The 12,149-nt window shown below is 45.3% G+C and overlaps 2 protein-coding genes and 2 long non-coding RNA genes across 4 annotated transcripts in view; all 4 read right to left on the reverse strand.

The window, feature by feature from the left end:
* Positions 1-1,682, reverse strand: part of LOC123508721 (arasin 2-like) — a 2,513-nt gene extending 831 nt beyond the window's left edge. Inside the window, exon 1 of the mRNA XM_045262610.1 lies at positions 1,480-1,682. Within this exon, the coding sequence (XP_045118545.1) occupies positions 1,480-1,511 (32 nt within the window). The 5' untranslated portion in view covers positions 1,512-1,682. The remainder of the gene's footprint in view (positions 1-1,479) is intronic.
* Positions 1,683-4,840: 3,158 nt separating this feature from the next.
* LOC123508731 lies at positions 4,841-5,465 on the reverse strand. Its single transcript, XR_006675993.1, has 2 exons — positions 5,174-5,465; positions 4,841-5,045 (listed from the first exon to the last, which is right to left on the reverse strand). It is a non-coding gene; the product is annotated as an uncharacterized LOC123508731 (long non-coding RNA).
* A 716-nt stretch (positions 5,466-6,181) lies between these two features.
* LOC123508719 lies at positions 6,182-7,595 on the reverse strand. Its single transcript, XM_045262606.1, has 3 exons — positions 7,359-7,595; positions 6,526-6,641; positions 6,182-6,402 (listed from the first exon to the last, which is right to left on the reverse strand). Exons 1-3 carry the CDS (start codon positions 7,578-7,580, stop codon positions 6,282-6,284), a joined length of 459 nt encoding a protein of 152 aa, XP_045118541.1. The 5' UTR covers positions 7,581-7,595; the 3' UTR covers positions 6,182-6,281.
* A 549-nt stretch (positions 7,596-8,144) lies between these two features.
* On the reverse strand, positions 8,145-11,245 carry LOC123508729. Its single transcript, XR_006675991.1, has 3 exons — positions 11,121-11,245; positions 10,109-10,440; positions 8,145-8,421 (listed from the first exon to the last, which is right to left on the reverse strand). It is a non-coding gene; the product is annotated as an uncharacterized LOC123508729 (long non-coding RNA).
* Positions 11,246-12,149: the final 904 nt, after the last annotated feature.

A 12,149-nucleotide genomic window follows, 5' to 3' on the forward strand; every position in this document is an offset into this window, starting at 1 on the left:
TATATATATATATATATATATATATATATATATATATGAATGAATGAATTATAGTGATGACAGTCCAGCCACTGTTACAAAGTTACTGAGTGGTGCCGCCAAAACAATATTGAAATTTTCTCTGTAATGCAGATGGTATGAAAGACGAGATTGATTAATTGTTCAAGTGATTCAGTTTGATATTGCAGGAATTGATGTGTTAAGTGGTGTTTGTCTTGAACATTGTGGATTTATGTAGAAGGAATATTGTCCGCAGCCTTTTGAATGTAGCTAAATGTATGAACAATATTCTGGAGTATTACAATGAGGCTTAGAATTAGTTATCTTTTTTTTTTTTTTTTTTGTATATTATGTTGGAATTTATTATAGAAAATTATTTACTGTACCTCAATAACTTTCTTGGGATGCCTTTCAAACACACACACACACACACACACACACACACACACACACACACACACACACACCGCGTAGTGTAGTGTTTAGCACGCTCGACTCACAATCGAGAGGGCCGGGTTCAAATCCCGGGAAGCGGTGAGGCAAATGGGCAAGCCTCTTAATGTGTAGCCCCTGTTCACCTAGCAGTAAATAGGTACGGAATGTAACTCGAGGGGTTGTGGCCTCGCTTTGTCAGTGTGTTGTGTGTGATGTGGTCTCACTCCTACCCGAAGATCGGTCACTACGAGCTCTGAGCTCGTAGTGACTGGCTGGGTAACCAGCAGACGACCGTGGTGAATAACACACACACACACACACACACACACACACACACACACACACACACACACACACACACACCACAACAACCAGTAGTGTGCGTCGCTCCTTGTCAAGGGTGGGTTAAGTGTGACATTGCTCGGGCGTCACTCCCTATGTATCCCGCAGGACGGAATGTTTACATGCCGCCTCGCCTGTCAGTAGCGCCGCGCCGCCAGTGCCAGGGATTCCCAGATGTAAATGTTACAGATGTGCGAAATTATGTCAAACGTGGTATTGTGTGGACGACCTAACAAGTGTTTCCGAATGAACATACGAGTGGCGTTTCAGAGTGTGCAGTACTTAATGGTCTTACTGGCTGTTGCATCAGTGACGAAATGTGGGTTAATATTTCTTCGATAATTACGATACACACGTTTCCCGCACTTGAATGTGGCAGCATTTCCTACCGTTCCCTCTTTATTCTCAACCTTCAGACATAAAGATTGTGTATGAAAGTGTTTAGATTCTTTACATGCACGTACATACATAAAATAACTACTGTAATGAGTGTTACCAGTAAAGATGTATATAAATGTTGTGATATAACAGTAAAATATTCTGAAAAATGTTTGAGAGAATTATTGGTGCTTATTCTCTCTCTCTCTCTCTCTCTCTCTCTCTCTCTCTCTCTCTCTCTCTCTCTCTCTCTCTCTCTCTCTCTCTCTCTCTCTCTCTCTCTCACACACACACACACACACACACACACACACACACACTTACAGGAGAACAACTAGCAGGCTCCGTCGCTCCATGTCGAGAGTGGGTGAAGTGTGGCACTGCTCGGGGTGTGACTCCTCTTATACCCCGCGAAATGAAGTGCTTATGTCGCCGGTCACTATATGCGCCGTGCCACCAGTGCCAGGGATTCCCAAAGGCGCCAGTCACAGCAGCGTACTTCCCACCTCATCCTACACGTGCTGTCTTCCCGCTGGTGATCACGCGGCTGCTGCGTCTCATTCTCTCAATCCGGATATGCTTTCCTTTCCTACGTATTTTTTTCCTTCCATTAACGTCCTTCATATTCTCATTATCTTTACTCTCGCCTGTCTCTCTCTCTCTCTCTCTCTCTCTCTCTCTCTCTCTCTCTCACTTTTCCTTTCTTTATATTCTCATTAACTTTACTTTCGCTCCAATACACAGAAAGGGATTATAGGGTACAGACACGAATCTCTCTCTCTCTCTCTCTCTCTCTCTCTCTCTCTCTCTCTCTCTCTCTCTCTCTCTCTCTCCAGCATACATCTTAGAGACTTAGACGATGTTAAACTATTGGTGAATACTCATGATAATCCAAACATCCAACACATCGGACCATCAGATTTCAACCACTCTGAAACGCTTTATTCTTTCACCACGACAACTTTCAAAGGCCACAGAGATGATTCCCTGAATTCTTAAAAGTTTTTACCGTTACTGATCTATCATCGCAACCATAAAAACAACCTTCTAAGCCCGTGCAATCTCAAACAGAGCCTTTAGTTACAAGTTTAAAAGTAATGGAGGTGTACAAAGACTACCAAGATGATTAGCTGAATTTTCAAAAATTTTCCCCGTTAGTAATATAGAGATCTTGTTAATCTGTCACTAGAACCATAAAAACACCCTTGTCAAGCTGTGCAATCTCACTAGAGCCTTTAGAAAGTAATGGAAGTGCAGTATAGAAACATTTTAGGATATGGTCGTTGATCAACACATATTTAGTCGCTTTTCCAAACGCTGAAGCTCAAATTCAACTACTATTTAAACCCCTTCTTTGTTATAGAAAATACTAATCAGCAAAGGAAGTGCTTCAAATCTTTGTAAGTATCTACAGGAAAGAAGAGAATTAAAGAGAACGGATTTTGCAATTTCTAACCACTTTCAAGATTGGAGGGGACTCTAGAACAAGTAGAGATGTCCGTTTCTCTGTCTTTATCTACCTGTCTATATTGATCGACTTATTTATTCATCTACATGTCTCTTCATCTACCTTTCTATATCTATCTATCTATCTACTTCAAAATCTTTTTTCCCTCTATTCACCATTTCGTTATCTTTCCATTTTTCTACTTACATATCAGGCTATAACAATATAAGAAAAGACGGAAACCGCAAAAGGCCGCCAGGCCTACATGTGGCAGTCGCTGTATGATTAAAGCTATTTGATTCCATCATCCATGTATTTATATATTCACCCATCTCTCTCTCTCTCTCTCTCTCTCTCTCTCTCTCTCTCTCTCTCTCTCTCTCTCTCTCTCTCTCTCTCTCTCTCTCTCTCTCTCTCTCTGTGTGTGTGTGTGTGTGTGTGTGTGTGTGTGTGCGTGTGTGTGTGCGTGCGTGCGTGCTTCCCTCTCTCGCCACACACCTTACACACAACAAAACTCTGGAACTCCCTGCCTGCTTCTGCATTTCCATCTTCCTATGACCTAAACTCACTTGAGAGAGAGGTTTCAAGACATTTATCCAATTCTTTTGTCTAACTCTCTCGGACCTGCTCGGGCACTGGCATCTAAGTGGGCTTTTTTTCTAATCATTTTTTTATTGCCCTTGGCCAGATCTCCCCTCTTACATAAACATAACATTGAAGATTCTGCATCACTTCACTCGAGATATGCTAGCTGAGGAGGAGGACAGTGTACAATAACACATCCATGACCTCACTGGGGCCCCGCGAATCAACATATACAGAGGCAGTGAAGGGTCAGAAAGATGAGATTGTGTATCAGGCTGTCTTGGTGTGTGTTTGGTATTTTGTTAAAGTGGTCTGTGCTGTGTGTGTGTGTGTGTGTGTGTGTGTGTGTGTGTGTGTGTGTGTGTGTGTGTGTGTGTTTAATTCACCACGGTCGCCTCCTGGTCAACCAGGGAGTCTTCCCCATTATGGAGCGAGTTCAGAGCTCATAGCCCATTTTCGGATAGGACTGAGACCACAACACACTCCACACACCGGGAGAACGAGGCCACAACCCCTCCAGTTACATCCCGTATCTATTTACTGCTAGGTGAACAGGGGCTACATATTAAGAGGCTTGCCCTTTTCCTCGCCGCTTTCCGGGACTCGAACCATGACCCTCTCGATTGTGAGTCGAGCGTGCTAACCACTACACACACACTGTGTGTGTGTGTGTGTGTGTGTGTGTGTGTGTGTGTGTGTGTGTGTGTGTGTGTGTGTTTTGTTGATGTCGGCAGCACTAAGTATTTGTTTTTACTAGTTTAGTCTCTCTCTCTCTCTCTCTCTCTCTCTCTCTCTCTCTCTCTCTCTATATATATATATATATATATATATATATATATATATATATATATATATATATATATATATATATATATATATATATATATATATATATATATATATATATATATATATATATATATATATATATATATATATATATATATATATATATATATATATATATATATATATATATATATATATATATATATATATATATATATATATATATCAGCGATGCATTATGACTGTTGTGTGTCAGTCAGTCAATCAGACAACCAGAAAACCAGTTAGTCAATCTACCTTCTTATCAGTCTGCCTATTAACAAGTCAGCTAATCAGTCAGTTAGTCAACCAGTCATTTAGTTAGTTAGTTAACAAGTCAGTCAGTCAGTTAGTCTAGTTGTTTGAGAGGAATGATGCTGTTCTTGTTGCTGGCGGTAATGGCGGTGGATGTGGTGATAGTGGTGGTTGGTGGTGGTGGTGGTGGTGGTTGGTGGTGGTGGTAGTGGTGGTGGTGGTGGTGGTGGTGGTGGTGGTGGTGGTGGTTATCTTCACTGCCGTCTCTTGGCATTGAGTGACGTTTCTCAGACAGGATAATCAACATAACATTCAAGCGGGTCCACATCACTCCTTCCTCTCTTGATTTCTGCTTCCATCTCAGCCTCTTTATTCTTTCTTGAACTCTATTCCTTCTCCTCCAACGTCTTTGTTTTACCCGTGTTTTTTTTTCTGTTCTCTCTCTCTCTCTCTCTCTCTCTCTCTCTCTCTCTCTCTCTCTCTCTCTCTCTCTCTCTCTCTCTCTCTCTCTCTCTCTCTCTCTCTCTCTCTGAAGCAGGTGTCATTAATGGGTGTTGCCAAATAACAATATAAGTTGTTCAGATTTTATTGCAAAATTAGTGAGGCCAGTGAGCCATGAAGCAGCAGAGGACGTCTCGTGCAGCTGTTGTTGGTGCCAGTCCTTTCTTCAGGAGGTGACATGCTAAGGAGGCTTCAGCGTTCCTCCCGGAGAAGAGAGAGCAGCGCCGGCCGCCCCCGCTCCACCGCTATCCTCTCCTGCTGCCACCTATGGTACCTGTCGGGCGAGAAGATGTGAGTGAGCATGGAAGAAACCAAACAACAACTACGTAAAAGTGACGGGCGCCCCACAGACAGTTCCCGCCAGGCAACACAGGGAAGGGAATGCATCGGAAAACATCTTACTTTGCCTGCGGAATCTCGTTGCGTGACTGATTCCGCCACCGGATTTCGACCAGAGTCGCGGCCGGGACCTCACGTCAAGCCCTGGTCAAGCCAGGTGAAGATCGAGGATTCTGCCGTAGCGGCCAGCATACAATAGCAGACCCTGGGGGAGAGGCACGGGTTACTAGGACACTCACACACACACACACACACACACACACACACGGCCCGGTAGCTCAGTGGTTAGAGCGCTGGCTTCACAAGCCAGAGGACCGGGGTTCGATTCCCCGGCCGGGTGGAGATATTTGGGTGTGTCTCCTTTCACGTGTAACCCCTGTTCACCTAGCAGTGAGTAGGTACGGGATGTAAATCGAGGACTTGTGACCTTGTTGTTCCGGTGTGTGGTGTGTGCCTGGTCTCAGGTCTATCCGAAGATCGGAAATCTCTGAGCTCGTTCCGTAGGGTAACGTCTGGCTGTCTCGTCAGAGACTGCAGCAGATCAAACATTGAATCACACACACACACACACACACACACACACACACACACACACACACACACACAGCAGAACAACCAGCAGGCTGCGTCGCTCCATGTCTAGGGTGAGTGAAGTGTGGCACTGCTCAGGGCGAACTGCTCATATACCCTGCTGGACAAAGCGTTGAGATGCTGCCGGTCACTGTATGCGCCGCACCGCCAGTCTCAAGGATTCCCAAAGGTGCCAGTCACAGCAGCGTTCTGCTTTTTCGCTGGTGATCGCGTGGCTTCTGCGTCTCATTCTATCAACACTGAGATGCTTTACTTTTCCCAAGCATATTTTCCTTTCATTTAAGTCTTTTGTATTTTCACAAACTTGACTTTCTCTCTCTCTCTCTCTCTCTCTCTCTCTCTCTCTCTCTCTCTCTCTCTCTCTCTCTCTCTCTCTCTCTCTCTCTCTCTCTCTCTCTCTCTCTCTCTCTCTCTCTCTCTCTCTCTCTCTCTCTCTCTCTCGAACCAGTGTCAACAAGCGGGTGCCGCCAAACAAAAACATAAACTGTAAAGGTTTTATTGCATCAATAATCTCTGTCATAAATCATAACCCTGAGAGTCGCAAGGCAGCAGAAGGCTGTTGGTGGCGTGACTCCATTCTTCAGAAAGCCATGAGGTAGATGGGGTGTGGGCGCCCCTTCTGACGGGGAGAGGGGAACGGCACCAGAGATGTTAGAAGTTGAAGGTGTCGCACGGGCAGGGTTGTCTGACGCAGATACAGCCTGCGGGACGAGAAAACATGAGCGGTGATGGAAGAACAAGACCAAGGACAACACTAACAAACAACATGAGAGGGACGGGCAGTCTCAGCCGTGAAGGAACGCTCGCCACGGGACGGCTCTTACCTGGTATGGGGATCCTCGGACCATGTGTGGGTCTCGGCCATGGGCGGGACCATGGGTTTGGCCAGGGGCGGTAGGGCAAGGCCTCTGCCACGGCGGCCAGCACGCAGATGCAGACCCTGTCGGGGAGACCAAGAGTTACTGGGTTACACACACACACACACACACACACACACACACACACACACACGCACGCACGCACGCACGTACGCACGCACGCACACACACACAGCTTGAATTCCTGACGCAACGAGGGAGATGAGTGAGCCTCTATGTGTAACTTGTGTTCACCAGCACAAGGTAGGGACGGGATGTAAGGCGAGAGTTGTGGCCTTGCTGTCTTGGTGTGTGGCGAGGAAGCTGTTTCAGTCCTTTTTAAACATCGGTCAGTATGAACAACAAATAGGGGAAGGCTGGCTGGGTAACCAACAAACAACCGTAGGTGAATAACACACACACACACACACACACACACACACACACACACACACACACGCGTAGTGTAGTGGTTAGCACGCTCGACTCACAATCGAGAGGGCCGGGTTCGAGTCCCTGCGCGGCGAGGCAAATGGGCAAGCCTCTTAATGTGTGGCCCCTGTTCACCTAGCAGTAAAGATAGTTACGGGATGTAACTCGAGGGGTTGTGGCCTCGCTTTCCCGGTGTGTGGAGTGTGTTGTGGTCTCAGTCCTACCCGAAGATCGGTCTATGAGCTCTGAGCTCGCTCCGTAATGGGGAAGACTGGCTGGGTGACCAGCAGAAGACCGTGGTGAATTACACACACACACACACACACACACACACACACACACACACACACACACACACACACACTCACAGCAGAACAACCAGCAGGGTGTGTCGCTCCATGTTGAGAGTGGGTGAAGTGTGGCTCTCCTATGGGGTGTGACTCCTCATATACCCCGCGGGACGGAGTGTCAGGTGCCTCCAACCATTGTAGGGCACCACACTGCCGGGAACTCCCAGAGCTGCCAATTACGTAAAGCAACGGACTTCCCACGGAGAGAGTTTTTTTCTTCCTATTCTGTTCTTCCTTCATCACTAGGTTTGTACACTGGCATTCTCTTCTTCCACTCCACTTCCTCTCCGTCACACCGCTCTATTCCCTCCGCTGCCATTAGGTTTTTCCTTCACTCCTTCTCTGTTTCCTCCGCTTTGTCTTCTTTCCTCCATTCTACCTTCCTCTTTCCTTCACTCTGCCTCCTCGTTTCCTTCAGTCCTCTTTTCCTCCAATCTGACATGAATGACCTGCAACACACACACACACACACACACACACACACACACACACACACACACACACAGCCCGGTAGCTCAGTGGTTAGAGCGCTCCGGGGTTCGATTCCCCGGCCGGGTGGAGATATTTGGGTGTGTCTCCTTTCACGTGTAGCCCTTGTTCACCTAGCAGCGAGTAGGTACGGGATGTAAATCGAGGAGTTGTGACCTTGTTGTCTCGGTGTGTGGTGTGTGCCTGGTCTCAGGCCTATCCGAAGATCGGAAATAATGAGCTCTGAGCTTGTTCCGTAGGGTAACGTCTGGCTGTCTCGTCAGAGACTGCAGCCGATCAAACAGTGAAACACACAAATCTCAATGAAAGACACTCATTATTCATATCTTTATTATTACCATTTACTGAAAAGGGAAAGCAAGAAGTGAGAACAAACAATTTAATCCAATAACTGCCAAGTAAATAACGTGAGAGACGCGTGAAGATCAGAATAGTACGACCGTTATCCTTTTATACGATTAGTCAATCGTTCTCCAGTCAGTCAGTCAGTCCATGTGGCGGTTATATCTCCTTGGCGTCCCTGGGGTTAGTGTTGCATGTTTCTCCTGGTGGTGCGGGAGTTAACCAGCTTAGTGTAACCTGCCACGGATGCCTGGAGGGAGGAAGAAGGAAGTGTTAATGTGAAGCAACAAGAGAGAAATAACAAATGCAGCAAAAGGTGAAAGAAACTGCAGTTGGAAATTAAAGGGGAACAGCAGAAGGGAAGACAAAAGATTGAAAGAACAGAATATGACAAAAGAATGAGGACGGTGAACTTGGAAACAGAAAAGAAGAGGCAACAAAAAAAACGGAGACAGAAGAAAGAGGGAATAGCAGAGGGTGAAGACAGGATGAGGGGCGGAAAATGAGAACAAAAGATTAAGAGAACAGGAAATGAAGACAAAATATTGAGGGCAGTGAACTTGGAAACAGAAAAGTAAGGAGACAACAAAGAATGGAGACAGAAGAAAGAGGGAATAGCAGAAGGTGTCTACAGGATGAGGGGAGAAAAATGAGGACAAAAGATTAAAGGAGCAGGAAATGAAGACAAAAGATCGAGGGCAGTGAGCTTGGGAACAGAAAAGTAAGGAGACAACAAAGAATGGAGACATGAAAAAGAAGGAATAGCAGGTGTCTACAGGATGACGGGAGGAAAATGAGGACAAAAGATTAAAGCAGGAAATGAAGACAAAAGGTTGAGGACGATGAACTTAGAAGCAGAAGAGTAAAGAGACAGCAAAGAATGGGGACAGGAAAATGAGGGAATAGCCGAAGGGAGCGACAGGATGAAGGAGTATAAAATAATGAGAACAAAAGATCAAAGGAACAGAAAATGAAGACAAAAGATTGACAGGAATGAAACAAGAAACAAGAGGATGAGGGAATAGCAGAGGGTGAAGACAATAGGATAAGTGAGATAGCAAAGACTGAATTAGACAAACAATTCAAGAAACAGCAGGAAACTTAGACAGCAGGATGAGGGAACAGCAGAGAGTGAGTACACCAGAACAATATGATAAAAAATAATGTAAACAAGGAAAAATAATTAACGTAGAAAAAAAAAACATTGAAACTAAAATTGAAATACACTTAAATATTTTCACGAAGCTTAGCAGAGTGTAGAGACAACCACAACCACAGCCACAACCACACCCACACCCACACCCACAACCACAACCACACCCACAACCACACCCACACCCACACCCACAACCACAACCACACCCACACCCACACCCACAACCACACCCACAACCACACCCTCACCCACAACCACACCCACACCCACACCCACACCCACACCCACACCCACAACCACAACCACACCCACACCCACACCCACACCCACACCCACAACCACACCTCACCCACAACCACACCCCACACCCACACCCACACCACACCACACCCACACCCACAACCACACCACACCCACACCCACACCACACCCACACCCACAACCACACCACAACCACACCCTCACCCACAACCACACCACACCCACACCCACAACCACAACCACACCCACACCCACACCCACAACCACACCCAACCCACACCCACACCCACCACACCCACAACCACACCTCACCCACAACCACACCCACACCCACAACCACACCCACACCCACACCCACACCCACAACCACAACCACACCACACCCACAACCACACCCACAACCACACCCACACCCACACCCACAACCACACCCACACCCACACCCACAACCACAACCACACCCACACCCACACCCACACCCACACCCACAACCACACCCATAACCACACCCACAACTTACCAAGGAGAGCAGGACCGTCAAACAAGCCCAGAGGCAGTCACAGCTTGAAAACAACTTGGGGTTCTTGTTCATTGTTATTGCCATACCCACCACCATAATCTCTTCCAGCACCGATACCACCAACCCGTCTACCATCATCACCACCAAGACCTCTGCCACCATAACCACCACCGTAGCTACCACCGTTTCCACCACCGTTGCCACCACCATAGCCAGATTTCAATGCTAAGGGTTCCATTCTTGAAGACAAAGAAGGATACTCGCCCTCAAGGGATTCAGGGTCATTTGGCAAAGGGTTCGCGAGGTTCACTGCCACCGCACAGCTCAGAACCCTGGGAAAGAAGCCACGGGTTACTGGATGTCATGTTTTGTCTGTCTGGGAATGTGAAAATGCAATAACGAAAGATGTGAGAAGTTACTTGGTGTACATTTGGCAGTTCTGGTGTAATGCATGTCTGTTTTTATTTCTGTTTTAGCTATTTATTATTTTATAGCTTTCTCTCTGTCTATTTCTATATATCTCTATTTCTATCTATTTTGCTAAGTAACTCACTAACTCACTCGCTGTATGTCTGTCAGTCTCACTGTTCATTTATCTGTATCTATCTATGTATGTATGTATCTATCTATCTATTTATCTGTCTATCTATCTATCTATCTATCTATCTATCTATCTATCTATTTGTTTATCTTCCTGTCTATCTAATTATCGGTCTGTCTATCCACCCATTTTTCTATCTATTCATCCATCCATCCACCTTTCTATTACATTGTCAGTCTTTTTATCCCGCTATCCATCCATCTCTCTAACCATCATTCATACACTCACCTTTCTATAAAACTATCAGCCTATCTTTTCATCCATTCATTCATCCATCCGTGCATCTTTCTATTAGATTATCAGTCTGTCTATTCGTCAATACATCTATCTATTTATCCATTCATCCACCTTTCTATTCAATTATCAGCCTGTCTATCCATCCATCCAACTATCCATCCATCCATCTCTTACAGCAGCACAGAGAGGAAGGTGCGTCGCTCCATGTTGAGGGTTGAAGTGTTGCCCTCCAGGTGATGTGACCCCTTGTTATACCTAGCGACTCTCAGCGCAGGCAGAAATTCAATTAAGGTCACCCCAGGAATGTGCAACGCAAGACATGACGCTCAGCAGGAAAACATGAGGGAATCACGTCTTTGTCACAGGATGTTTTGACTCCCGGCTTGTTTTAATATCATATTCTGAAAACGCTTCTTCGTACGCTGAACCCTCCGACTGTTTTCAAAAGTTACACTGGTTTCCAAGGGTGTTTCTTTTTTATGGTTCTAGTGACGGACTGACGAAGTTTATGCATTGGTAACAAGAGAAGTATGATTGAAAACCCGATTGATTTCAGTGTGCTCCTTCGTACTTTGAACTTCGACTATTTTCAAGAAGCTCAAGTTGAAGTTACACGGATTTTATGGTTCTAGTGGGGAATTGAGAAGATTTATGCATTAGTAACAAGAGAAGTGCGATTGATAACCTAGTTTGTTTCAGTGTGCCCTTTGAAAATGCGCCTTCGTACTTTGAACATCGACTGTTTTCAAAAGGCTCAAGTTGAAGTTACACGGTGTTTTAAAAGTGTTTTTATTGTTCTAGTGACGGATTGACGAGGTTTCTGCGTTGGTAAGAAGAGAAACAGATTGAGAACCCGGTTAATCATCACTATAGCCTTTGAAAATAGTAGTGTAGAAAGCAAAGGGTTTATAAATACAAATTTTATACAGAAACTACCACGTGTAGATCTGATGAGTTTTTGCAGAATATTTTTGTTTTCCTCTGTGCTCCGCTTGCCTGCTTTAAAATAATATGTAAGGAAGGAATGTGTCAATTTGAAGTAATTCCTCTCAAATCGTAATATTCAGGCTAGTTTTTAATATTGTTTTTGCTGAATTCTTTTTTTTTTTCCTGTGTGTTTCTTTTGCCCACTTTGAAATATTATGCAAGGAAGGAGAGTATTGATTTGTAGTCTGTCTCAAATCATACGTAGTTTCAAGTCTT

This window comes from Portunus trituberculatus, chromosome 25 (genome assembly GCF_017591435.1).
Source record: "Portunus trituberculatus isolate SZX2019 chromosome 25, ASM1759143v1, whole genome shotgun sequence".
NCBI lineage: Eukaryota > Metazoa > Arthropoda > Malacostraca > Decapoda > Portunidae > Portunus > Portunus trituberculatus.

Excerpts from the sequence above, each read along its gene's own strand:
- LOC123508719 (XM_045262606.1), bottom strand. The coding sequence starts at position 7,580 with ATGAAGGAAGAACAGAATAGGAAGAAAAAAACTCTCTCCGTGGGAAGT. Across the intron at positions 6,642-7,358 it reads ACCCTGCTGGTTGTTCTGCT|GGTCTGCATCTGCGTGCTGG; the intron begins GTGAGTGTGTGT and ends TCTCCCCGACAG. Across the intron at positions 6,403-6,525 it reads TCCGAGGATCCCCATACCAG|GCTGTATCTGCGTCAGACAA; the intron begins GTAAGAGCCGTC and ends CTCGTCCCGCAG.